The 27089-nt window shown below is 52.4% G+C and overlaps 1 protein-coding gene across 1 annotated transcript in view; it reads left to right on the top strand.

Annotated features, from left to right (window-relative positions):
• TTC40 (tetratricopeptide repeat domain 40) overlaps positions 1–27089 on the top strand; it is an 88218-nt gene that overhangs the window by 35274 nt on the left and 25855 nt on the right. Inside the window, 20 exon segments of the mRNA XM_006867482.1 lie at positions 851–1000; positions 1651–1758; positions 2541–2707; positions 4063–4194; positions 4755–4917; positions 5753–5837; positions 10058–10196; positions 11601–11784; positions 11880–12054; positions 12946–13142; positions 14197–14370; positions 14481–14603; positions 16818–16966; positions 17928–18026; positions 18983–19091; positions 19619–19765; positions 21028–21225; positions 21318–21424; positions 24701–24877; positions 25451–25594. Coding sequence (XP_006867544.1) covers positions 851–1000; positions 1651–1758; positions 2541–2707; positions 4063–4194; positions 4755–4917; positions 5753–5837; positions 10058–10196; positions 11601–11784; positions 11880–12054; positions 12946–13142; positions 14197–14370; positions 14481–14603; positions 16818–16966; positions 17928–18026; positions 18983–19091; positions 19619–19765; positions 21028–21225; positions 21318–21424; positions 24701–24877; positions 25451–25594 — 2927 coding nt within the window.

The following is a 27089-nucleotide window of genomic DNA, read 5'->3' as shown; positions in this document are numbered from 1 at the left end:
GACAGAGACTGTGTGATGCGTGAGCCCTTAGAGATGCCAAGGGAGGGGGGGGATAGAGACTGTGTGTGGAGGCTGTAACCAGCCCCAGGCCATGACCCACAGAGCCCAGTTCACAATTCACACAATTCCCACCCGGGCTCCATGAGACCTAGCCTGATCAGAGCAGGTGGAGGAGGCCTGGACTGCTGCCGGGGGCCCAGGGTTCTAGTCTGGGTGCCACAGGCTGTGTGTGTACCCTGGGGCCACCTTGGGATTTTCTTCATCTCAGAAGGGATGCCCCTTGACAGTGCTCATGGCTGACTCTGGGTAGGAAAGGAAGAAGGGGTGCCTAAGGCGAGACCAAAAGGGCAGTGAATGGGGAGTTGGTGGAGGCACAGTGTGGCGGGGGGGCACAGCATGGAGTGGGGGGCATGGCATGGTGGGGGGCACGGCGTGGCAGGGGGCCTGGCGCAGCAGGGGGGTCCGGCATGGCGTGGGGGTGGCTCGGCGTGGCATGAGGGTCACAGCTTAGCATGGGGGTGCCCAGCGTGGCATGGGGAATCACAGCGTGGCGTGGTGCGCAGCCAGCAGGGTGGGAGGGAATAGGAGGGAAGGACCTTGGCCAGCAAGTAAGGGGGCTCAACCCTGACCTCAGTAGCCTGTGCTTAGGGTCTGCCAGCCACTTCAGGATCAGTCCTCACTCTCTGGGCAACTTTGACGGCATTTCTTGCCCTCTGCCTGGGTTTCCCCTGTGCACCCTGGGATAGCAGTGCTGATGGACCGTGGATGGGATGGTGCTGGGTGGGTCAGCCTTGGGATTGAAGGAAGACCCAGGGATCTGCCAGCTGAGTACCCACCCTCATTCTGCCAGGTCTGTGAGTTTGCCCTGAACCTGACCGATGGGACCGTGCCTGAGGACATAGTGCCCACCAACATCCGGCAGCAGCTCATTGCCACCTGGGTGAAGGCCAAGCAGCTGATGCAGCAGCAGATTGGGCCCCGGCTGGGTGTGGATGAGCAGGTGGGCTGACCCCAAGGGCTCCGTGAGCTGTGGCCCCCACCTGTCCCTACACCAGGGACTCCATGAGGTGTTCCCACCATGGGGGCTCTGTGAGGCACCCGGCCATGTCTTCTCTGGGAGGCAGCAGTGAAGAGAATTGCATTTTAGCTGCAAAGGGTCCCTTCCCTTCCTGGAAGGTTTGGGCTCCAGTTTTCTCTTCAAGGTGGCTGCTCCGTCTGTCCTCAGACCACGGGCATTCTCTTCCTTCCCCCTGCCCCTCGCCTCTGGACATGGGAACCAATTCAGCCTGAGTCCACTCGTGTGGTTTTGATGGGAGAGCAGTGGGAGCAAGTCGGGGAGCAGGCGGGGGCCTTTCCCCATGTCAGCCCAGACCTGGGTAAACCTCTGCTTCAGAACTCTAGCCACATGAGCTGCGGACAAGTCCCCCATTTCCCACACCCCTGCCCACCCCTCTTATACACTATGGTGTGTGGTTCCAGGGGAGGCAGAGATGGAAAGTGGCCTCTGCGCTGGGCTGGGGGCTGGTGTGGCCAAAGATCAATGTCTGAGGGAAAAACTCCCACGCACGTGATCTGTTGAGGCTCCAGGCTGAATTCAGTGGTGGACACACCCTCCCAGGGCCCAGAGCTGGTGCTCCGCTTCCTCCTCAGAGCGCAGACGAGCAGATCAGCTCCGTGACCAAGGTGCTTGTTGCCCTGGAGATGTATTCCTGCAACGGGCTGGGCCTCATGGAGTTCATCGTGCCTCCCCTGGCTCAGGTGGGTGTGGCCTAGCACCTGACACCCTCTTTCCCGACACCCTACCTGATGCAGGTGGGTATCACCTAGTACCTGACGCCCCTAGCCCCTGACCCTGCAACGCAGATGGGTGTTACCTAGTACCTGACTCTCCTCCATGCAGGTGGGTGTTACCTAGCACCTGGCACGCCCCCATGCAGGTGGGTGTCACCTAGCACTTGCCCCTCCATGCTTGTGATTATCACCCAGCACCTGCCCCCTCGGCACAGGTAGGTGTCACCTGTCTAGCACATACTCTAAGTAAACCCGAGTAAAACGTCTCCAATCCTAACACTTGCTGGTACTGACCATGGTGCTGCATGCCAGGAGATCCACCGTGCAGCCGACACGTACTCGACACATCTTACTTATTCCCGCTTCGCCGGCAGGCAGACAGGTTCAGAAGAGTCCCACCTGAGGTGGCACCACTAGCATGTAGTAGATCCCAAAGCCTGTCCCCACGTGTCACTTGGTGCTGTTGGTCTTAGAGCATCAGAGTTTGAGTTAACCCTGCACCCCCGTCCCTGCCCATGACCCAGCCTGTCTGACAGCAGGCTCACCAACCAGTTCCTGTGCATGTGCCTGAAATGACGTGCGCTCGTAATCGGGTCTGGAGAACCCTAGAATAGGTCCTGAGTTTACCAGATTGACGGAACTCACAGTTACTCTTCTCATAACCAGGTCGAGTAGGACTCGGAAAGTTTACCGAGCCCACCCTCTCAACCTGACCTAACCCAGATGTCCTTCTCCTCTGACTCCGAAAGCTGGTGAAAATGGCTTCTGAGTGTAACTGGTTGGACCCCCTGGTGGAGCTTCAGACCCTCACTCGGCTGACCTACTTTGCCTCCATGGCCCACGACCATGAAATCACCATGTCATGTTCACAGAAGGCCATCCAGATGGGCATTAGGTATCTGAAGACAGCCAGACCGTAAGTCGACATTCTAGTGTGTTTCTCTCTCTCATACTCTCTAATTACATAATATAGATTATATAATATATATATTTGGTAGGTTGGTTGGTTATGTGCTGTGGCGTCGGTTCTGACTCACAGCGGCCCTGTACAGGGTTTCTGAGGCTATAAATCTTTACCGGAGCAGAAAGCCTCATCTTTGTCCCACAGAACGGCTGGGAGTTTTGAATATTGGTGCTGTTATCCAGTGCCATAGAGTGAGATCCGATTCAGAGCGACCTGCATAGGGTTTCCAAGGAGTGGCTGGTGGACTTGAACTGCTGACCTTATAGTTCAAGCCGACTTCCTGGCACATTAACCCACAGCCAGCGGCACACCAGGACTCTCTCAAAACCCCTCTCCCTTTTGAAAACTCATTTGTTGGCCGTTGCCGCCCTCTAGTGGCGATATACGTCATCGCCCCTAGTGGGCCCGCACCCTACCCTGGACTTCATGGGGGTCTATGTGTGGATCAGCCACAGGTGAGGGCCACCCTGCCAGGTCTTCTGCCTGGAGACTGAGACACACAGGCTTGTTTGCTCATGGAGATTCGGGGCACGCAGGGTCAAGCAGGGCCCAGGGCATGACCTGCCACACGCACACATGGCAGTTAGTTAGACTTTTTAAAAGGCACCAGCTTTTCTGTTTTGCTGGGTATATTCAGAAACACGATATATATCAGAGCAATTGTCACAATAACACATAATAGCAGAAACAGGTCTCAGTGAAAACAGTGCCCAAACCCACACTGCACCCACTGCAGTAGAGTCTACTCTCATCGCCACCCAGTGGGTCCAGTTGGCCGGTTAACCTCGAGGTCAGCAGCTGGAAACCACCAGCTGTTCCGCGGGAGAAAGATGAGGCTTTCTGCTCACATAAAGATTTACAGCCTCAGAAACCCTGTGCAAGGGTTGCTATGGGTCGGAACCAACTTCACGGCACATAACAACAACAACAAAGATTTACAGCCTCGGGAACCCTGTGCAGGGTTGCTGTGAGTCGGAACCGACTCCACGGCACATAACCACCAGCTAGTTCTACCCTAGGGCTCCCAAGACTAAGCCTTTACCACAGCCCAGCCTCTGGGCATCCTTGAAACAATGCCAGTGAATTGAATTTCCCTACCTAGTGCTCTGCCTGGTGTAGGGACCATTCCAGACAGACAGACACATACACATACACACACACACATACACATGCTGGTGGCAGGAGCCGGTCAGCACAGCCTGACTTCTGGGCCCAAGGTCACATCAGCTGTTCTATGGCTGAACTGTCCTCAAAGCCGTCCCAGATTTGGGGCGGGGAGAGGACATGGCCGGCCATCTTGCTCCCAGGCCCGACGCTCGCTTCATGGCGGAGACACTGAGCACAGCTGCCTGCATCCAAGGTGACAGCATCATGGGAAACCTGAAGGGCCAGAAGCAGTTACGGCTGACGGCAGCGAGGTCCTTCATGGAGAGCGCCAGGTACCTGACCTGGGGGCGGGGCTCGGTCCCTGAGAGGAGGGAGGACTGTGGTCGCTGGAAGACTTGTCTAACCTCTCAGTGATGGTGAGGACCCTGCTGAATGCTCCTCGGGCGGCCACTGGGCAGTCCTTTAGCGGGGCTTTAGCGGGGGAGGCAGTGTCCTCCCAGGCATGCTAGGAGCACCCGCTTGCGAGAGGAGTCGAAGGTTCAGCTGGTAGGCCGGAGGGGTGTGGCCTTCTCAAGCAGTGGACACTGGGCGGGGTCTCTGCTTTGTTAGAGGACAAGGGTGTCGTCTCCCCCTCTTCTATTATCCTTGAACGCCCCTATTTTCTATTGCACGTGACCCTCAGCTGGGGGAGGAAGCTGGGGAGGAGCTGGGTGAATCCCTGGAGAAGACGGAGAAGGAACTAAGGGACAAGCTCTGAGGGGTGAGGGTTGCCCAGAACCGTGCCCTCCATGGAACACACCATGCCTGGTGACACAGACATGGCCGGGAGCAGGGCGGGAGGGGGGCATCTAGGGTAAGGTGTCAACACCCGCTCACTAACTGCCCCCTCCAGGTTCGGGGGCATCGCGGAAAACAGCACCCTGGTCCTGCTGGCCGCCAGACGCTACTGGAACACCTGCTTCCCGATGCTGTCCTCTGGGGTCATCCGGAGGAAGGTCAAGAGTGTGGTCCAGAGACTCATCCGCATCATCAACCAGACTGAGAGCAAGAAGCAGGTATGGCCTAGAGGCCATGGCTGGGCCAGCTGCACTCCTGCTAACCTGGTGGGTGGGCAAGCATCTATGAGGAAGGCTGGCCCCAGGGCTGTGAAGCCTGACTGGAGACAGGAAGGACAGGACAATAAGGGTCACTGCTCAGCTCTGGCCCGCTTCCCCCTACACTTCCTGCATGTGTGCATGGGGGTGTCCCCAGACCTGTGTTAGACCTGGACCATGCGACTGAGGGACAGAAAGAAAGTCAGCAAAGTGGCAGGGGTGGGCCAAGGCTTGGCCGCCATCACCCAGCCGGCACTAGTGAGCACGGCAGTCAGCCCCGGTTCCCAGCTCTGGAACCTGCCCCAAGCCTGCCCGCAAGGCCATCGAGGTGTCTGGGCCGTCCACTGGCCATGAGTTGATGTCAGGGGTTTTGAGAGAGAAATTTGAAGGCATGCACCACATGATAAAGCCATCGATGCTTGCGGTTATTTTGTTGTTAAGTGCTTTTGAGGCAGTTCTGATTCATAGCGACCCTATGTAGTTTCTGGAGTGGCCGGTGGGGCCCTCCATGGTGCTTCATAGAGTTTTCACCGAGTCCTCCGGCACATGTGGGACATACCAAAAGTTCAGTCCTTCTGAAGATACGATGATTCCCATAGAGCAGTGCGGAGTGGCTCGTGTGTGTGTGTGTGTGTGTGTGTGTGTGTGTGTGTGCATGTGCTCGGCTTCTCCTCACCATGGGGCAGTTCTCTGTGAGCATCTTAGAAAGGTAGCCGCCATCTCTGTAGTTAGGTGTCCAGCAAAAAGAGGAAGACGGGCCCTTCCCAGTGTGTGCTCTGCCCTTGTCCTCCTGTAGGAGAAAGAGAGGACTCTGCTCTTGCATCAGTGGCTGACAGCCGACTTTCAAAGCAGCGGGACGACCGAGGGCTACTTCCTCCCAGGTCTGTAACCTCGAAACCTCAAAAGAGGGCTTCAGCTGTAACCGTGTTCCCCTCGTCTAAGGCCCCCGACAATGACAGCCAGCATCTCTCCGCCATTTTATGTAGAGCAGGTGCTGGGACCGTTGTTCACACATGTCTCAGTCAGTTCCATGAACGTCCTGCTCTGCCCATGAGGAAGGCAGAGCCCAGGAGGGCCAGACCTGTGTCCAGGCCATCAGAGCCCCAGGCCACCCTGAGTGTGCAGACAAATGATATTCTTCTCCCTCCATAAAACTGTGGAGGTGTGTTCCTGCACCCTCAAGGGCGAGTGCTGACTTAGAACAGGGCACCATACGGCCGAGCATATTTCCTCGTGTACAGAAGAAAGTGTTCCACACGTGTGTCTGGGAAGTTGGTAAATGCTGTGGGTAGAACAGCTCTCTACCTTTTAGGACTTTGTCATCTATTTGTTGTTGTTGTTAAGTGCCGTTGAGTCGGCTCTTACTCATAGGGACCATGTATAGGGTTTCCAAGGAGCTGCTGGTGAGTTTGAAGCGCCGACCTTGTGCTTCATACCAACCTTGCAGCCCAGTGCTTTACCCCACAGCATCACACCAGGACTCCTTGTTGTTACTGTTGTTAGGTGCCATCGAGTCGGTACTGACCCATAGTGACCCTGTGCACAGCAGAACGAAACACTGCCCGATCCTGGGCCAACCTCACTACTGTTGTCACGCTTGAGCCCACTGATGCTGCCACTTGGCCAATCCATCTCCCTGGGGATCTTCCTTTTTTTCTCTGACCCTCCATCTTACCAAACATGATATCCTTCTCCAGCAACTGGTCCCTCCTGACAATATGTCCAAAGTATGAGAGATGAAGTTGGGCCATCCTAGCCTCCAGGGGGTGCTCTGGCTGCACTTCTACTATACACATCTATTGGTTCTTTTGGCAGCCCATGGCACTTTCAGTATTCTCCTCCAACACCATAATTCAAAAGCATCAATTCTTCTATGGTCTTCTTTATTCACTGTCCAGCTTTCACATCCATATGAGGTTATTGAAAATCCCATGACTTGGTTCAGGCGCACCTTAGTCCTCAAGCTGACATCTTTGCTCTTCAACACTTTAAAAAGTTCTTGTGCAGCAGATTTGCCTAATGTAATACGTCATTTGGTTTCTTAACTGCTGCTTCCATGAGTGTTGATAGTTGATCCAAGAAGAATGAAGTCTTTGACATCTTCAATCTTTTCTCCGTTGATAAGAATGTTGTTTATTGGTCCAGTGGTGACGATTTTTGTTTTCTTGACATTGAGATGCAATCCATACCAAAGGCTGTGCTCTTTGATCTTTATCAGTAAATGTTTTAAGTCCTCTTCATTTTCAGCAAGCAAGGTTGTATCATCTGCATATCACAGGTTATTAATGAGTCTTCCTCCAATCCTGAGGCCACATTTTTCTTCATGTAAGCCAATTTGCTCAGCATAGACGCCAGTGCCGGGAGGCAGGTGAAGTTGGTTTCTGGAGGCCAGCAGAGCACAGATGAGCAGAACCAGTCCCCAGCCAGCAGGAACTCAGAAGCAGTGTCCTGTCCCACGGAGCCCTTTGGGCCTGAAAGAGTTCATTCTGAAAACAAAGACCCTGAACTCAGCCAGCTTGAGGCCTGCCCAAACCATAGAGAAGTCGTCATCTAGGCTGGGCGCGCTACCCTCTCATCCCCTCATCTCCTACTTCATGAACTCCGAGGCTGGCAGGAGCTCCCACAGTTTTCTCCTTTCTGAGTCCGGTCCCTGCCCTGTTTGTTTTGGGGTTTTTCCTTTTGTTGTCTTTGTTATTTTTTCTTTCTTGGATTCTTCTTCTCGTCCCTTCCCTTGCGTATTACCCTTACTCTCTGTGCTTTACCTTTTTCTTCTTCTGTTAATTTTTTTCTTATCTCCTCTTCCTGCTTCCTAATTTTTCCTCTTGATTTTTCTTTGCTGCTCTCTTATCTCTTTCTCTTTTATTTTTCCCTCTCCTCAGTTTTGTTATGTGCTTTTTCCTTTCTTTCTATAGTCTTCCTTTATTTCCTCTCTGTGGTTTTGCTTTCCTTTCCCTTTTTAATTATTCTGTTCTTTTTTCTTGCCGCTGTCTGTCTCCCCTCCCCCCACCATTTTTATCCTTTATTATTTTCTTTTTGGCTGTTGTTTGATTGGCTGCAGATTTTAAGTCTTCCAAATAATGCAGAGATTTTAAAACAAACTGGGGAAATATTTACACAGAATCTAGCAGCAAATGACTGATTTTCACACAACATGAAATTCACATTAGTCTGGACAGGCTGTAACAAGTTAACCCAAGCAAGGGCCCAGTGGCCAGTGGCCAAGCTCCAAGAGCGAACGTCTTCCTTGTCGTGAGGACATGGAAGACATGGAGGGTCTGGCAGCTGTCAGCTCTGCTGACAAATGGTCTCAAGTCTCAAGCAGGTAGGAGGTCAGCGGGATCAACCTCGAATCTGGAGAAAGGCATGTCTCCCTAAGAATGGAGGAAACCCTGCCTTGTGCATTGTGCTTGTGACCGCTCGGTTAGCCGGGGCTAGGCAGTGAATGCAAACAGTGCAGGCCCCTCCATGGTCCTCGAATTTCAGATGTTGGTGGAAGGCTGCTACCTGCCCTCCTGGCTCCTGGGTTTGCAGGCAGGAAGGTGCGTACACTTCCGTGCCCAGAGCTGGCACAGCCTGCCCCATCCTTCTCAGTGCAACATGTGGTGGGATTCATACACGGGTCCATCCTCTGATCCCAGACTCCTGCTTATGGGGTTCACTACAGGAAACACCTCAGAAAGGAACAAAGCCACATGCCCAGTGGTGTTCTCGGAAGCCTTATTTTCTTACAAAATCCGCTAGCCAGGCATCCAGTCCCAGAGCTGGTCGTCTAGTTGGCTATTCTGGGTGCCCACAGCTGCAGGGCTGGGTGGGGAGATGGGGCCAAGGGCCCCTCTGGCCTGCAGCTGCGGTCTGTAAGTGGTGCTGCATGGAAGACAAGACTTGGTCTTTCCTCGTGGTCAGATTTTTTAACTCATGGAAAGAAGCAAGATTTCTGCAAAGAGAGGACATGAGCGCCGCTGAGGCTGCTGAAACTTGGGCGAATGCAGTGTCCTGAGGGGCCCAAGGCCTTGGGTACCGGTGAACCGTCTGCCTCCCCAGGGGCCAGCAGGGACACAGGGACACTCTGGTAGCAGCTGGTGGAAGACAGCTGGAGCAGAGTAGACCAGGGACCAAGTCCAGCAGGAGTTTCCAGTGTCCCTCCCAGAAGGCATGGTCCACACAGTTGGTGTTCTGAATGCAGCTCTTGTCACCGGTGTCTCACGGGGACAGTCCCGGTGTTTGCTGGACATCCGTAAATGAAGTACTACTGTTGCTTCAAGTAAACTCCGCCTCCTGTTCATAAACAGAGTGGGGTGTTGCCTGCTCCCCACCACCCTCACCATGGTTGGCCTACTTATGGTGACCACTGCATATTTGGTGTGCCTTCCAATCTAGCGGCACAATGCCAGGTCTGCTGTGACCCACGAGCTCTCACTGGCTGGTTTTGGAAGTCGGTCACCAGCCTTTCTCAGTCTGGAAACTCCACAGAAATCTGTCCTACATGGGTGGGCCTGCTGGTATGTGAGACCCCAGTGGGCCAGTGTCCAGCATCTCAGAGCCACACGCTGACAGACGGGTGGTGGCGTGCAGTTCTCCATGTCTGCCTGTTAGAAACGCAGCACAAACCTGCCCTAAATTGTAGTCTTTGTCCCAAATCCAGAAAACCGAGATTGCATTTCCTAAAGAGCATGCAGATACCTTGGTCTACAGTGTGTGGTCCCAGGCCGCATGCCCATCTCCGTCTCACCGGGATGAGTTTGGGGATTCCTAGTTATCCTGGGTGTGACTGTGTATCGCTGGCCCTCAGTCACATGGCCCAGAGGGTGACGCTGAACTCTGTGTGTCAGTCTCAGCTTTACCCCACAGGGGCAGGGCTGCCGATGACCGATCCACTGGCGTGTGGGGTCTTCTGTCTGTGGCACCCACACTCCTTGTGAGCCCTCAGGGCACTTGTCAGAAATGGTCAGAATCTGATGGTTACGGCATGGGGGCAGCCCCCTAAGGGTCAGAGGGCACCATTGGCAAAGGAGAGGCTTCTGCTGGGGGTCAAGCATGTCCTAAGGTGCCCTATGTATGGAGTGGAGTCAGAGGCCCACACCGCCCTCCTGCCCTCCTACAGGGGCCGAGGACGACCTCACGCTGCGGGCTGCACTCTACGGCCTCCTCTTCCACTGCTATGCTGACCACGACGACTGGGAGGGTGGTCTCAAGGTGCTGGACGAGGCTGTACAGGTGCTGCCACGGACGTCTCACCGCCTGTGAGTGACCCCCACTCTCTGAGCGAGAGCTGGTGCCCCCTCAGACCTGTACTGACACACACAGAGATGCTCACATACATGTTCATACACACATCCATATATACACATTCATACACACATCCGTACATACACACTCATACACACATGCCCATACACACATACATACATACATACTCATACACACATCTGTACATACACACATCATACATACACACTCATACACACCTTCACACATACATGCTCATACACACATCCGTACATACACACTCATACACACATCATAGATATATGCTCATACACACATTCATATATACATGCTCATACACACACCCGTACATACTCATACACACATCATACATACATGCTCATACACACACACATACATGCTCATACACATCCATACGTACACACTCATATACACATTCGTACATACATACACATCCATACATGCACACTCATACACACATTCACACATACACACTCATACACACATCCGTACATACGCACTCATACACATATTCACACATACATACTCATACACACATACACTATGCACACACCTTCACATAATTCTCATATACACATTCACACATACGTACACTTACATGCTCATACACACATTCATACATACTCATACATTGCACACACTGATACACACAATACACATATTCGTGCACACAGACTCGTACACACGTTCATGCACACATGCACTTACATACTCATACACACAGACATACACATACATGCTCATGCACACATTCATGCATACATACACTTACATACTTATATGCACACATACACACATTCACGCTTACAGGTTCATACACAGTCATACATTCGTGCATATACACTTGCATGCTCACACACACAAGCACACAATCATACATTCACATGCTCATTCTTTCACAAATACACATACACACACATGCACACATGGTACTAGCAGAAGGGATGCCTGAGAGCCCAGAATCCTCTGAGCACAGCAGCCCCAGGGGTTCATGCCACCTAAGAAACACAAATATAGACTGGACTTCTCAAACTCAGATGGAATTTTTTCTTATGTATCATTAGTAGCCCGTAGGGTCAGCACTGGACTGCATGGTCAGTTTGAATTTCAAGATCAGTGGTTCAAACGCACCAGCTCTCCTCAGAAACCCTATACAGGGTCACTATGAGTCAGAACTGACTGGAAGGCACTTAACGACACAACAGAATGAATCTGCCCACATCCCCATTCCCGTCTGCGGACTTTCTTCCAGCAAGCATTCGGCACAAGGAGAATGAGTATTTAGGGCACAGCACAGGACCACTCTCCCTGCGGGTGACCCTGGACAGCTGAATCCAGCACTCTGTTTCGTGTGCTCTCGTCATTCCGTTTCAGTGTTGTGTTTCAATGTTCCTTAGCTTGATTTTCAAGCACATGGTGATTGTGAAGGCCAAACTGGGCCAGGACTTCTCTATGGAAATTCAGAAATTCAAAGACGAGAGTGAGGACTATCTAGCACACATGTGGCACCGCCTGGCACTCAACTCCAAGAACGTCTACGGGGAGCTCATGTGCTACCACAAGGCCATCCAGGCCCTGCAGGTGGGTGGGTGTAGAGACCCTCGGGGTCTGTCCCCTGTGGTCACCGTGAGTCAGAATTAAGTACTTCATGGAGCCCCCCTGTTCTTGGACCCCAGAAGCCCGAAAGCGAGTGGCAGAAGGTGGACTACATCCTGGAGCTGGCCGAGTGGCTGCACTGTAAACAGTGGCTTCAGGAAGACGTGCTTTTCCACATCGACTGGGCCATCGACATCCTGCTGTTCATCCAGCCCCCAAGCAGCACCACACACTCACAAGGTGACGGGGCCCTGCGTGGCCACGGGGGGCTCCCCTCCCAGCAGCTTTGACCCCTCAGGAGCCTTTGCGTGCAGACTGACCCTGTCCTAGCACAGTCTAGTGTGAGAGCAGGTCCAGCCCTTCCCACCCCTCCATTTGCCACCGCACTGTCCCCGGAGCCCCCACCCGTGACAGCTAGTGAATAGGAGCTGCTTTGGTTTAGGCTGAGTCCAGTGGTACTGGGGAGGGTCATCCAGATGGGCCTCGATGGCCAGTGCCCAGAGTGCACGTAATGGGTCCTGGAGGGGGCAGCAGCTGTGGGACCCTGGAAGCGGGGGCTCAGCCGGGAGGAGGTAACAGGTGTGGGGCCCTGGAAGTGGGGACTCAGCTGGGAGGGGCAGCAGGTATGGGGCCTTGAAAGTGGGGTCTCAGCCGGGAGGAGGTAACAGGTGTGGGACCCTGGAAGTGGGGGCTCAGCTGGGAGGAGGTAACAGGTATGGGACCCTGGAAGTGGGGGCTCAGCTGGGAGGAGGTAACAGGTGTGGGGCCCTGGAAGTGGGGGCTCAGCCGGGAGGAGGTAACAGGTGTGGGGCCCTGGAAGTGGGGGCTCAGCCGGGAGGAGGTAACAGGTGTGGGGCCCTGGAAGTGGGGGCTCAGCTGGGAGGGGCAGCAGGTATGGGGCCTTGAAAGTGGGGGCTCAGCCGGGAGGAGGTAACAAGTGTGGGGCCCTGGAAGTGGGGACTCAGCTGGGAGGGGCAGCAGGTATGGGGCCTTGAAAGTGGGGGCTCAGCTGGGAGGGGTAGCAGGTGTGGGGTCCTGGAAGTGGGGGCTCAGCCCGGAGGGCCCCAGGTGCCGGCCCTCCTCGACAACTGGGTGATGACTTGCTGGCTGTCACATCTGCTGTGTTCTCAGAGACGCTCCTTCAAGCGGCTCCAGAGGAGCCAGACTGCTCCCAAGAGGCAGAGGAGACAGGGCTGGCATCCCTGGAGAGCATCCGGAACGTGAGGCAGCTGGACTCTCTCGCTCGCGCCCACATCCTGCTGGCTCTAATCTTGTCTCCGAGTTCGCCCCGTTTCCAGAACTCTTGCCTGACAGCCTACACCTTCGTCCAGCACATCTGGCAGGTGAGGCTGCTCTCCAGGCAGAGGAGGCGTCACACTGACTGCCCTGGAGCCCCCTTAGGGAAGCACAGAGCCCCCACAGGCACACTGAAGACCTTGAGGATGCCAGCACATTTCCCTGCTGGTGCTGTGTGCTGTTCAGTGGGCTCTGACCCACAGCCACCCTGTGTAGGGCTTCCGAGAACGACTGATGGGTTTGAACCCCCAAAGTTCGAAGTTAGTTACTAGTCCGGTGCTTACCCTGCAGTGCCACACCAGGATTCAATTGGCATCTTCCTCTCAGCTGTCTCATCAGCATTATTTAAGGACCCATCCCTGACCCTTGACCTCGGACCAACCCCTAGCCACTTCTGTTCTTGGCTCTTTTTCAGGGAAACTTCCCGAAGCTCCAAAGCCCACTCCAAGTGGGCCCCACCTCCTCCTGAAACTGCCTTGACCAGGTGGACAGACGGGTGTGTCACTGAGGCCCTGTAGATCCGGGCCCCCCACCCGGTCCACACGTGTCCACATCTCGTGTTACAAGTGAGGCTGTCTTTCTTTCTACTAGGTTTCCTTGTTCACAGCAGGAAACTTAATTCCAGAAAACAAAATTCCAGCAGCGACAAGTTCACCTTTGTTAGTAACAAAAAAGGAGAAGGAGAAAGGAAGAGAGAAAGACAAGAACAGGGAGGCCAAGCAGGTAACCGCCAGTGAGGCCCCCAGCAGGGCTGGATGGAGGCAAGGGCCCTGGAGGTCAGCTGGAGCTGGCTGTGAGGGCGCGGGTTCTGAATGAGCTGAAGGGATGGGACATCTCTGAGTGGGAGATGAGCCCCGGGGGAGCCTGTGTGTACCGTGAAACCTGCAAACACACTGGAATTGTGGTTGCTTGTCCCCATGGCTGGACATGCTATCTCAGTTTGAGAAGCCGCGTGTTCACACAGCGCTCAGAACTGACGCCCACCCAGGGTTCTGAAGCAAGTCCTGCACACCCGCCCACCCTGTGTTCACCGAGCAAGATGCGTGGGGCTGAGGTGTCCTAAAGCCTGGCTTCCTAGGGTGTCTGCCTGCCTGCCAGCAGGGAGCTCTAGATGTGGGCACCCGGGAAGACTGGGTGCTGGGTGTCCAGGGCAAAACCAAAGTTGGTTGCTCCAATCCAGGGAAAGTGACCACTGTATGGGGTCAGGAATGTGGGGAGCATGGGCCCTCAGTGCCCCCAAGAACATGTCGTCCGGGGACCCGTGTCCTTCACCTGGTCTGTCCTTGTGTAGTTGGCCGTGTGGATGCAGGTTCTAGCTGCATTTTTTTAAGGTAAATCCCAAACACTTGCCTTCACAGCCTCAAATCCCTGTTCCCACCAAAAAGCTGGAGGATTTGCCCACAAGCACGGAAGACTGGGCTTCCTACTCCTGCCCTGAAGAAATTATCTTGATATTTAAACAGGACAGGAGCAACTTTACCATCAATCCATCGACCATCCAGAAGCCTGTAAGTGGACTTGAAGGAGCTGCCAGGGCTTTGGTGATGCGGTACAGTGGTATCACCTTGGGCCGTGGTAAAGCAGAGCCCAGGGGAGGTCCATACGGATCTCCAGAGGGCCAGGTCTGGGCATGAAGCTTTGTCCGCCCCACCCGGGCACCTCGCCTCTCCTTGATCCACTGCCCCTCGTCAGCCAGCACCTGAGGGAAACACTGCCTTTTCTTATCATGTCCCTAAACCTGACAATCTAGTTCTGTCGTCTCTGTAACTCGTCACCACAAACTGGGCGGATTTATTCTCTCAGACATGGAGTCTGACACCAGTATCATGGAGCTGAAATTGAGACCCACTCTCTCGGCAGGCTCTAGGGACGGTCCTTCTTTGTTTCGTTTACTTGATTATACAAGACAGTCGTCAAAACCATTTCTGAATATCAGAATTCACCATTACAGAGGCCATGCTATTAGAGAAAACACAGTTATTAAGATGGACTGAGAGGTCCGAGGGTCCTGTACTGCACATGTTTAACACACAGGAACATGCCTTAGTAGCCTGCTCTTGTTTCAAACCAGACAAAGCAGCTCCTTGGAAACCCAATACAGGGTCATTATGGGTCAGAACCAACTCGACGGTGCTTCACCACAATAGCAACGTCTAATGATCCTGAGTCTTTCTTCTTCTGCTTGTTGGGCTCCTGACTGTCTTCTTGGGTGAAGTGTCTGTTCGTGTCTTCTGCTCATTTTCAATTGGATTACTTGCTGTCTTCTTGTCGAGGGGTTGAACTCTTCTGTAAATTTTAGACAGTAGACCCTTGTCTAATATGCCATTGCCAAAATTTCTTTCCCAATCTGTGGGCTCTCTTTTTGCAAAAGCTTTTGATGCACATGTCTAATTTTTAGGAGGTCTCAGGCATCTATTTTGCTATTTGTTTTTAGTTAAATGTGATAGTATCTGAGCCCTTAAGTTTATCCCTACTTTTTGACTGGTGAGCTTTGTAATTCTAGGGTTTACATTTAGATCTTTAATCCATGTTGAGTGCGTTTTTGTAAATGCTGTGAGATATGGGTCTTGTTTCATTCTCCCGAAAATGGATTTCCAGTTTTGCCAGCGCCATTGCTGCAAAGTCCTTCCCATTCGTTTCTCCCGCCGTTTAAAGCAGTCGATCTTGACATGTACCTGACTGCTCGTCTTTTGGGAGTTCTGTATACACACTCTTCCTCTTCTTGCTTTATAGTTGTCTTTATTATAAATGGATATTTCTGATCCTCTATTGCCAGTTCTGTGGGCTTGTTTCACTTTAATACTTGTATAGCTCTGGTAGCGTAGTGGTTACAAAGCAGGCTGCGAACCGCAAGGTCAGCAGTTCGAAACTACCAGCTGTTCCGCAGGAGAAAGATGAGGCTTTCTGCTCCCGTAAAGATTTACAGCCTCGGAAACCTTGTACAGGGTCGCTATGAGTCGGAACCGACTTCACGGCACATAACCATCACCACCATATTCTGGTATGGCACTATAGGATAAGCACTGGACTGCTAACTGTAAGGTTAGGGATTCCAATCCATAGCTGCTCCTTGGAAACCCTACACAGGGTTGCTATGAGTTGGAACCAACATGACAGCACTTAACAACAACAACAACAACAACAACAACTACATATCTGTGCCATCCCCATGCTACGTTTCAGACTGGAATATGATATGATCCATTGTTGTCTGAGGAGTGGCTGGTGGGGTAGAGGAAGTCCTACCTGTAGAAGGTCTTGTTAATTCTTTGCATTCTCCATTGTTTTTCCAGGTGTGTTCTAGAATCACTTTGTCAAGCGCTGTTGACAATAGAAACCTGACATAGAACAGACTTCTTGGCAGCACTGGGTCTTGCAGTCATTGCATGTAATGCATCTATCTCTTCATTTAGTCTTCTCTAATATCTCTTGATGGCGTCCTGGGGTGGCGCTGTGGGTTAATGCGCTGGACTGCAAAGCCAGTTTGAACTGCAAGGTTGGTGGTTCAAGTTCACCAGCTGCTCCTAGGAAACCCTATACAGGGTCGCTAAGGGTCGGAACCGACTCAAAGGCACTTAACAACTATAACAACATCTGTTGATAATGAAATCGTTTTCTGCAAACACTTGTTGGGCAGCATCTGCTGTGTGCCTGGCATTTTGCAGGATAGAGTTCTGAGGAGAAAGATCCCTAACCATACATGTTTGCTGTGTATTTTGTAGACATACAGCTTATATTATCTGGACCACCTGGTCAGTGCCCTCAAGGGCATGTTTCTTCATGAGCTTGCGATTCCAGTCCTCCAGCTGGGCGTGGTCATCGCACATGCTGTGGTGGAAAGCAAGAGCCTGGCAGATCTCTACCACCTCAGGTCAGTCCAGCAGCCCGATGTCAGGGTCACTGCAGACCATGCAAGTGGCTGGAGTGAAAATTTCCTCAAAGCAAGATAAGAACAAACATTTTTAAAAAGTCAGTCGTGTGGTTGACTATGAGCATGAAGACTACTCTCTGAAACATGCGGAGTTGAGTGAATCAAAACACATATGTATTTTAGATAGTATTTTATTTCAAATTGTCTGCCTGGTCCAGGTTTAATCATTGCAATGTGGCTACCAAGAGAATGTCCTTGTTCTTCGGAAACACACTGAAGTCTTAGCAGACATGACGTCTCAACTCCCTCACAAAGAGTATAAGTAATGTGTGCGTGTACACGTGTGTGCGTGGAGAAAAGCGGGGAGAATGACAGCATCGGCGTGCACGTGCGTGTATTCGTGGAGAGGAGGGGAGAGAGTGCGACCGTGTGCGTGCGCGTGCACGTGCGTGTATTCATGGAGAGGAGGGATGAGAGTGCGACCGTGTGCGTGCGCGTACACGTGCATGTGTGGAGGGGGCGGAGGAACAACACAGACGCGCTAAGCTGTTGACCATGAAGGGGGCTTGAGCGAATTGTACACGAGAATTCCTTGTAGTGTTTTGCTACGTTTCTGTGAACCTGAAGTCATTTCAAAATAAAGCTGTGCTAAAGTATCAGAGAAAAGCGTCTCCTCTTGACGTCGAGATGCAGGTGGCCCAACCTCCTCCAGCTTGTCCAGTTCAAGCCTCTAAGGGTGACTGGGAGACCATGCTAAATAGGTATACAAGTAAACAATAAAACAATTTCTATCTGAAAATTCATCAGAGCCAAGGGTTTTTTCCTGATAATTTCACATAACTTAAAAGTCATTTCAAATGTAACGAAGGTGTACCTTTATTTTTGAGTTTGCCCGTTCTCCGTTTTCTCGCTGACCCTACCACATGGCGTTGTGAACGGACCTCGCCGTCCTTTCCTGCAGACTTGCCCAGCTGTGTTCCGACATGGGCCTGAGAGAAGCAGCGACGTTCCACGAGGAAGTGGTTGGACAGACATACATCAACGAGGTGGAGCAAGCAAGGTGTGTCAGCCAGGAGCGGAGTACTTAGAGCTTACCTGTAAAGGTGTGCTGAGCTAGGGATGGGGACAGCGTGCCCCCGAGTTAACCAAGTCGTCAGCTGTGGGCACTGACCACTGACCACTTAGCCATCTGCTCCCAGCACAGAACGGATACACGGAGTTCCTCTCTGCCGCGCAGAGCAGGTCAGTGCTGTGAGCTGTCCTCAGGAGCTGGTGTGCGCACATGTGTGTGCAGTCTGAGCATGGGACCAGTGCCCAGAGGTGTGGCCAGGACAGCAGATGCCTAACCTGCCCTCTCCCCAACACTCCCAGCCTCCTCTGTGTGGTCAGGGCATCCCTCCCCCACCCCTTTCCCTAAGCCACCTGCAGGTATGTGAAGACCCAGGTCCTTTGGGGTTAGCAGACCAGCCTTGCCTAGCATTCTGCTGGAGAGTGGAGTATCGGGAGGACCCTAGGCTGGGGTTGGGGTGGGCACGCAGGAAGGAACTGTTATTCTAGGTCAAACACCCAGTCAAGGGCCAAGGATGCCTGAGTGTCAACAGCCCACGTGGGAAGGAAGGGTCCCTGCATGGAGCAGAAGCTGGGAGGCAGGAAGGGGTGGGCAGAGTAGGGGTGGGCGCTGGTGGTTGGAATGGAGTGGCTGCACCCCCTTTTCACAGGACCACCTGAAGCCCGGCTTCACTGAGCATTGGGGTTGTGGAGGGGGTCCAGGTCCATGGTGGTAGGGGAGGACATGCCTGAGCTCAGAAGGTGGCATTTCTGAGATTGAGAGTCCCCTGTGGGCAGGTGGGTGGCGAGGGTGAGCTTACATACATCAGTAGCAGCTGGGACTCCTGTCTTTGTAAACACTTCCGTGAACAACGCTGCTTATAGCTGCCTTAACGGCACTCATTTGATTACTAGGAAGTGGGCTGGTTTTGAGTGCATGCTGATCATTGTCTATGTTACTTAAATCAGCTGCAGGAAAGAAATCATCTTGAAGAAAGAGAAAAACAAGGAGCCTGTGCTGGAAGAAAGCCTGCATGAGCGGCTGGGAGAGATCAGACCCCCGGTGGCCCAGGACAAGGCGAGTGAGCCACGCAGGAAGGTGTGGGGTCCCGCCCATGAGGAGGACAGGGGGCTAGGCATGCTCATCTGTGCCGTGTCCCCACAGTCTGGAGGACATTGTCCAGGAAGACTAGATGGGCATGTGTGACACCCTGTAGGAGGCCTTCCAGGGTCCATACCACAGGGGATGGAGGGGCCCCCAGGCAGAGCCAGCCCTGGGCAGGGCAGCGGCCAGTCATGGATGGGTCTGACAGCCCCTGGAAACCAGCGACCCCAGGCATGCCAGCTGTCAGGTCACTATACAGTGGGTTCTGCCGGCAGGCCATGGTGAGAACCAGCTCCACCATCCAGTGCAGGGGCCTGCAGGATGCAGACGAAGCTGACGGTGGGCTTTGGGGTGGGGGTGGGGGTGGGGGAGGAGAGAGCATGTGGAGAAAGGACGCCAGGCCTGGCTGCTCCCCGCCCGGTGCAGGTGGATGGCTGCAGGGGAGATGAAGCCAGTAGAAGGTAGGTGGTGACTGAGCGCTGGGTCTGCGCGCCTTACAGATTCTGATGGTGGACAGAGAGACTCAGAAGGGCCTGGACGGAGAGTCCTTCCCCCTCCTGTGGACCCTGAAGGCCGAGGTGCTACTTCAGATGGACCTGTACCAGCCCGCAAGGCTGCTCCTGGCAGAGGCATGCCTGGCCTTTGAGGTGGGAAGCCCCCCAGCCAGGCCCTGCCTTCCACCCTGCCGCACAGCCCCGCCCAGGCTGCGTCGCCAGCTCGGGCAGCCCCTCCGGCCCCCCAGGAATGACTGGACGTTGGAAAAGGGCAGAGGCAGTGGAGTCGGATCTGTGGCTGGGGTGCAGGATCCGGGTTGGCACCTGTGGGATCGGTGGTCATCACACGGATTCACACTTTGTGTGAATCATGAGAAACACCCATGATTCATGTGTGGATGTGGTATTGCCAATGGCAGGACAGCTAGCTGACTGTGAGTGTGTATGTGTATAAATGTATGTGTATGTGTGGTTGTATACATGTATATGGTTGTATATACCTATGTGTGTATATTGTTGTTGTTGGTAGGTGCCATCGAGTCGGTACCGACCCATAGAGACCTTAAGCACAGCAGAACGAAACACTGCCCGATCCTGGGCCAACCTCACGACTGTTGTCACGCTTGAGTCCATCAATGCATACCTATGTGTATATTGTGTATCCTTGTATACATGTCTGAGTGTATTTATTTGTGTACATATAAATAAGGAGACTTCAGAAAGTTTGTGAGAACATTTCATTATCTTTTCATTCTATGTTTCCATGAACTTTCTTAAGTCCCCTGGTATGTGTGTAATTCTGTATGTCTATGTGCATTGTTGTTGTTGTTATATGCCGTGGAGTCGGTTCTGACTCAGAGCGACCCTGTACAGGGTTTCCGAGGCTGTAAATCTTTACAGGAGCAGAGAGCGTCATCTTTCTCTCGCGGAACACCTGGTAGTTAGTTTCAAACTGCTGACTCTGAGGTTAGCATCCTGATTCGTAACCACTACGCTACCAGAGCTCCTTGTCTATGTGCATACATATGTATATATGTATGTGTGTGGATGTATATGCTCTTATAGATGTGTGTGTATCTGGGTGTGCACACACGTTTTGTGTTTGTGTGTCTGTATATGTGAGAGCATGTGAGCCTGTGTGTAGGTACACATCTGTGTATTTGTGTGCATACTGTTGCATTTTGTGTACATATGTGTATGTATGTGTGAACTGTGAGTGTGTGTGTGTGTACGTAGGTGTGTGGACATGTGTATGAGTCTCCCTCTCTGTTGTGCATATGTGTGTTCACTGAGGTATGTTGTGTATGTGTGTACACTGACGTGTGATGTGCATGTATGTGTGAGCCGTCTGTACATGTGCACGTGCATAGGTGTGTGGACGTGTGTATGAGTCTCCCTCTCTGTTTGCTGTGTAGGAGCTTGGTGATCCTTGCGCAGAATCGAAATGCTTGCACCTTCTAGCTGTACTGGCAAACAAGGAAATGAACTATGGACAGGCTGAGAAAATGATTAAGAAGGCGCAGCAGCTGGGTGGGAATGAGGCATTCTGGTACCACTCCACCCTGACGCTGGCAGACACCATCCTGGGCTTAGAAAACAAGAGACACGTGCTGGTGAGGAGAGGTCCAGGGTCCCCGCTCCCCTGGGCTGTGGTCCTGCCCTCCAGAGGCAGGGCTATCTCATGGGTTACCAACCTTGTCCCCAGGTGTGCCACCTGTTTCAGAAACTCATCAATACCTTCACAGTCTTCAAGAAGGAGCGGCCCAACAGGGCCCCTTGGTTAGAGTTCATGATCACGGACCTGGAAGCCAGGTGATTTCCCGCGAGAGCTGCCAGTGGGTGTGAAGGTGGAGGAGTTGTCTGCGTTTTCAGGCTCACCCTGTGGGTACTCAGAAGCGCCCATCCCTCCCCAGCTTCAGAACACCCCGACAGTCCTCTGAGATGTCTGAGATGGGGCCTTGGCCGACTCACCCGCTGAACACTGTGGCAGGGTGTCCAGAGTGCTCCTAAACTCCCCCAGATGCCTCTGCCTTCACCACCAAGGGCGGCGTTTTCAATGTAGCAACAGACACTGTTCGTGTTGGTTAGTTGGCAGTTGTGCTTGTGTTGTGTGGTGTGGTTGTGTAGTTGCTCTCGCCATGCACACATAAAATCAGTGTTGAGCTTGATCAAACGAACAGGTGTCTCTCCGAGGCCTATCTGAGGAAGATGTCTCGCCTTTAAAGTTGGTCCGGCCACAGTGATGTCCATCCGGTTTCCTAAAGTCAACACACGCTGGGATCCCCATCCTCTCCCACCCAACTCACGGTGCTTGGCACAACAGGTTCCCACGCTCCCCACGGCACCAACTTCTTGGCTCAGCTCAGGGGCTGTGGGTGAGGCGGGGTCTGGTCAGGGTGAGGACAAGATGAGGACAGTGTAAGGACAGGATGATGACAGTGTGAGGACGGTGTGAGGACAGTGTGAGGACAGGGGTGAGGACGGTGTGAGGACAGTGTGAGGACAGTGTGAGGGCAGTGTGAGGACAGTGTGAGGACTGTGTGAGGACAGGGGTGAGGACAGGGTGAGGATGGTGTGAGGACAGGGGTGAGGACAGTGTGAGGATGGTGTGAGGACAGGAATGAGGACAGTGTGAGGACAGGGGTGAGGACAGGGTAAGGATGGTGTGAGGACAGGGGTGAGGACAGTATGAGGACGGTGTGAGGGCAGTGTGAGGATGCTGTGAGGACAGGAGTGAGGACAGTGTGAGGACAGTGTGAGGGCAGTGTGAGGATGGTGTGAGGATAGGAATGAGGACAGTGTGAGGACTGTGTGAGGGCAGTGTGAGGACAGGAGTGAGGACAGTGTGAGGACTGTGTGAGGGCAGTGTGAGGACAGGGTAAGGACAGTGTGAGGGCGGTGTGAAGATGGTATGAGGACAGGAGTGAGGATAGGAGTGAGGACAGTGTGAGGACAGTGTGAAGGCAGTGTGAGGACAGGGGTGAGGACAGGGTGAGGACAGTGTGAGGACAGGGCAAGGACAGGGCGAGGACAGGGTGAGGACAGGGCGGGGACAGGGTGAGGCTCTAGCCCTTGTCTCTGTCACAGTGTCCCATCATCTGCTAGGGACACAAGCTTGAACATGTCTCTCTGGATTTTAACGTGCTGCGATGCGTATGTGTGAGCATACATAGGTGTGTGGACGTGTGTTCTCTACGTTCTCCTGGAGAACTGTCTTCTCTGGGCGTCACTTTTTTAGAAGTTTTTCTTGTGAATTGAGTGAAGGTTTACAGAGCAGATCATCATCAGTTTTACAGTCAACAGATGACAGATGATTGCACGCCCTCCATGTACCATCAGTCAACAGTTGTTGTCGTCGAGTGGGTTCCGACTCATGGCGACCCTGTATAGGGGTTCTGAGGAGCGGCTGGTGGGTTTGAATGCCACCTTGTGGTTCAAGCCGATCTTGCAGTCCAGAGCTTATCCTACAGAGCCACACCAGGACTCACGGTTAACAGTATCTACCTCTAGTTAACTGTTGTATTTCTCCTGCTACCTTCATCTCTCCTCTGCCAACCTCCCTCTGCTTGTATAGTGCCTGGCCCATCACCCGTGCTAACATGTGTCTGCCCTTTAGCCTGTGAGTAATCCCCCCACCCCCAACGCTCATAGAATGTTTCGTTTACCAAGACAACCTTTTCTTAACTTTGTACAACACTGTCTTTTTCCCATAGACAATGTTTGTTCTTTGGTGATTAACAGCAGGCTCAGCCGTGTTGTGAGGGCTTTCTCAGATTCATTGTTACTCTTCACAGTGCATGTTAATTTTGTGCTCTGCTGCTTTGCTGAATCTTTCAGTGAATTCCAATATATATATATATTTTTTTTTTGCTGAGTCTTTGGGTTTTTCCAAGTGTAAGATCATATCATGTACAAATACAGTGTTTTATGTCTTCTTTGCCCATTTGGATGCATTTAATTTTCCTTTCTTGTCTTCTAGCGTGGTCTAAGACTTCTAGCACTGTACTGGAGGAGTGGTGATAAAGGACATCCTTGTCTGGTTCCTTGTTGGTTGCAAGGAGAATAGTTTCTGCTTCTTTCCACTGAGAGTGATATAGTTGTTGGATTTATATATATGCCCTTAATTCTGTTGAGAAATTTCCCTTCAGTTCCCATTTTGTTTAGTGTTTTTATCAGGAATGGGGATTACATCTTGTCAGATGCCTTTTTGGCACCATTGCTGTGATCCTATAGGTTTCTTTCCTTTGTTTTATTTAGGTGGATTACATTGATTGCTTCTTACTAATAGTGAATCATCCCAGAATAGCTGGTATGAATCCCACTTGGTCATAATGTATTATTATTATTTTATTCATTGTTGGATTCTACCGACTAGGATTTTAATGAGACTTTTCACATCTATGTTCATGAGGGATCCTGAGCTATAATTTTCTTTCTCAATGATGTCTTTGCCTGGTTTGGGTATCACTGTTATGCTTGCTTCATGAAATGTGGGAGTTGTCAATCTTGTCTGTATTCTAGAATACTTTGAGTAGAATTGGTTCCAGCTCTTCTCTGAAGGTTTGATGGAATTCATCAGGAAAGCCATTTGGCCGGGACCTTTGTATGTTGGCACGATTTCTGAGTTTTGAGAAGCACCTGGGAGGATGACAGCACAAATTGACCAAACCAGGTGGACATCTGGCAGGTGGACATCACTGGTCAGTGTGTGCATGTTCTCCCTCAGTGTGGACATCTGGTAGGTGGACATCAGGGGTCAGTGTGTGCAGGTCCTCCCTCAGTGTGGACATCTGGTAGGTGGACATCAGGGATCAGTGTGTGAAGGTCCTCCCTCAGTGGTGGACATCTATTAGGCAGCTGTTGAGGGTAGTGAGTCAGTGCCCATGCATGTTCTCCCTCAATGGTGGACATCTGGTAAGTGGCTGTTGGGGGTCATGGGCTGATGCAGGGTGGGTCCTCCCTCAGGTGTGGACCTCTGGTAGATGACCATTGGGGGTCATGGGTCAGCGCAGGTCCTCCCTCAGCAGTGGACATCTGGTAAGTGGCCGTCAGGAGTCACAGGCCGATGTAGTGTGGGTCTTCCCTCAGGTGTGTCCATCTGCAGATCCAGCTCATCCAGGAGTCTGCCCACACCCACAATAAGGTCCCTGAGCAATTGCTGAGCAAAATGGATGAGTGCTTGCAGGAAATTGAGACAAAGTTCGTCAACTGTGGCCGTAAAGAGAATTGTGTGGACATAAAACAAGAGCGTACCAAACTGAAGAGGTGAGAGGTGCCTGCTTTCTGACGAGTCCACACAGGGGCCTCTAGGCCTCGTTGTCCCTCACAGGGCAGCTGCCTCCCACCACCCATGCTCACAAGCCTGGTCCCTGCTCGACTCCTCTGCCTCCCGGAGGTGTACCCTTGGAGGACCTCCCCTGGCCCCTGGGCCTCAGGAGCCATCCTCTCTGGGTCTTCTTATACCTCACACCCTTCTACTACCCCCACATCTGCCCACTGCAAGTTTGAATTTTATGAGAAAAGATAGTATCATGCCTGTATATTGCATTAGTCCAGCTGTGAAGACATGCTGAAGTAAAATTCCCAAGTGCACAATGTTAGGTCCTACTAAAACACACAGTGCCACCATATGAAAATTACCCATACGCCTCTAATTAGGACTGACATCATAGTAAGGAACCCTGGTGCTGTACCACCAGCTTCTCCTCTTGTGATAGCGACAGCCTTGGGAAGCCCATGGGGCAGTGCGACTCTGCCCTGTGGACTCTCTTTGAGGTGGAACTTGTATATCACAGCAGCAAAGACAGAATGTCCTGAACTCCAGTCTTGTGTCAAAAGGTTGAGCGCCCAGCATGAGAAAGATGCGGAGCAGAGAATGGCCTATTACCTGGAAGCCTGTGACTTGGCCCAGAGCGCCGTGACTGAAGAAGAGGAGCTATTCCACAGTGTTCAGGACTTGCTGGGCCTTCAAGACGTAAGTGTGTATTGTGTGATCTCTGTGCGTCTCCTTGGTGCCATCAGCATGTAAGCACACACTCATTATCTTATCCAAGGTGTCCTGGTTAAATGCCCGACTGCTAACCAAGTGGGTGCTGGGCTGAGCCCAAGTGCTCTGTGGAGGAGGGTACAGTGGTCTCCCATGAAGAGCACAGCCTAAGAAACCTGGTGGGGACAAGTCGGAGTCGACTGGGGACCACCGGCATCTCCTCTCTTACAGTGTCCCATCATGTCTCTGCCCCTCTCGGGTTAGTGCCGTCGGCATGAAGCACACGCTTCCTGTCATCTCTGTAAACAAGCCCATCAGCTCCCACTCTGACTGAGATGCAGAAATATGTGAAACAACCAAATCTGAACAGAATTCACAAAACAAGGGCTTTCTGTGTCCTAGATGTCAGACAGGGATGAACAGGGACCCCTGAGAGGAGGGGGCCCCACACGTTCAAGCTTGTTGCCACTGAGGGAGGACCCTGAGGACCACCAACCTGAAGAGACAGAGCCAAGAGCCCCGACTGGACAGGTGGCTGGCATCACATATAGGACAGAGTGTGAGAAAAAAGAGGAAGCCCCAGAGATCAGCAGAGCCTTCAGCCAAGTGCCCGTCAGCACACGTCCGAATTGGGCAAGCTGGAGCAAGAGCGATTCTAAGAAGACAGACCTGGGAGAAACCCTGCATCACCAGCCACACTGAAAACCCCCATGATTCCTGGAACATCCTAGACAGAAGCTCTCTGACGAATCAGGGGAGAGTTATCCTTAGATGGGAACCGCTCCAGACCCGCCTGAGCAATCCTAGCAGGAGAATGTGCAGCCCAGAGCAAATGCAGGATATTTACAGGGATATCAAAATGTCTACCATCCACGAGGGTACAATGCAGTGTCCGGCAACCAATCACAATTCATGAGTCATGCAAACAAGTAGGACAGTGTGACCTATAACAAGGAGAACAGTCAGTCCATGTGGACACATATTAATTAGAATGGAAAGACAAGGACATTAAAGCGGTTATTGTAGCTGTAGTCTACGTGATCAGAAAGTGATGTCGAAATAGAGAAACTATAGAGAGCCAAACTGTCAGTGTTGGGGACCCGCCTCGACATTGGGGTTCAGTTCACGAGGAGAGGATACCTGACGGCGATTCATATATATCAAGAATACACAGAAAGAGACAAAGAGAGAGACAATGAGGCACCCCAAAGCTAGAGTGGATACATCACTGGAGGGCAGGCTTGGGACTACAGGCATCGTGGCCTCTGCAGGCAGCAACTCACTGCCCTGCAATCTTTAACGCATGCCTTCCAGCCAGTAATGCTCTGCCATCTTTACTCTATGCCTGCCAACCAGCAATGCACACCATCTTTACTCCATGCCTGCCAACCAGTAATGCACACCTGGGGAGGCCAGGGCCTCTGCTTTATTCAGGGGAGGAGCTTCACACCAAGCTGGGAGGGACTTAGGCAAGGTACAGCTAACATCAGT

This window comes from Chrysochloris asiatica, unplaced genomic scaffold (assembly GCF_000296735.1).
Source record: "Chrysochloris asiatica unplaced genomic scaffold, ChrAsi1.0 scaffold00105, whole genome shotgun sequence".
Lineage (NCBI taxonomy): Eukaryota > Metazoa > Chordata > Mammalia > Afrosoricida > Chrysochloridae > Chrysochloris > Chrysochloris asiatica.
Note: the sequence above shows the minus strand (reverse complement) of the source record. Positions and strands in the feature narration are given on the sequence as shown.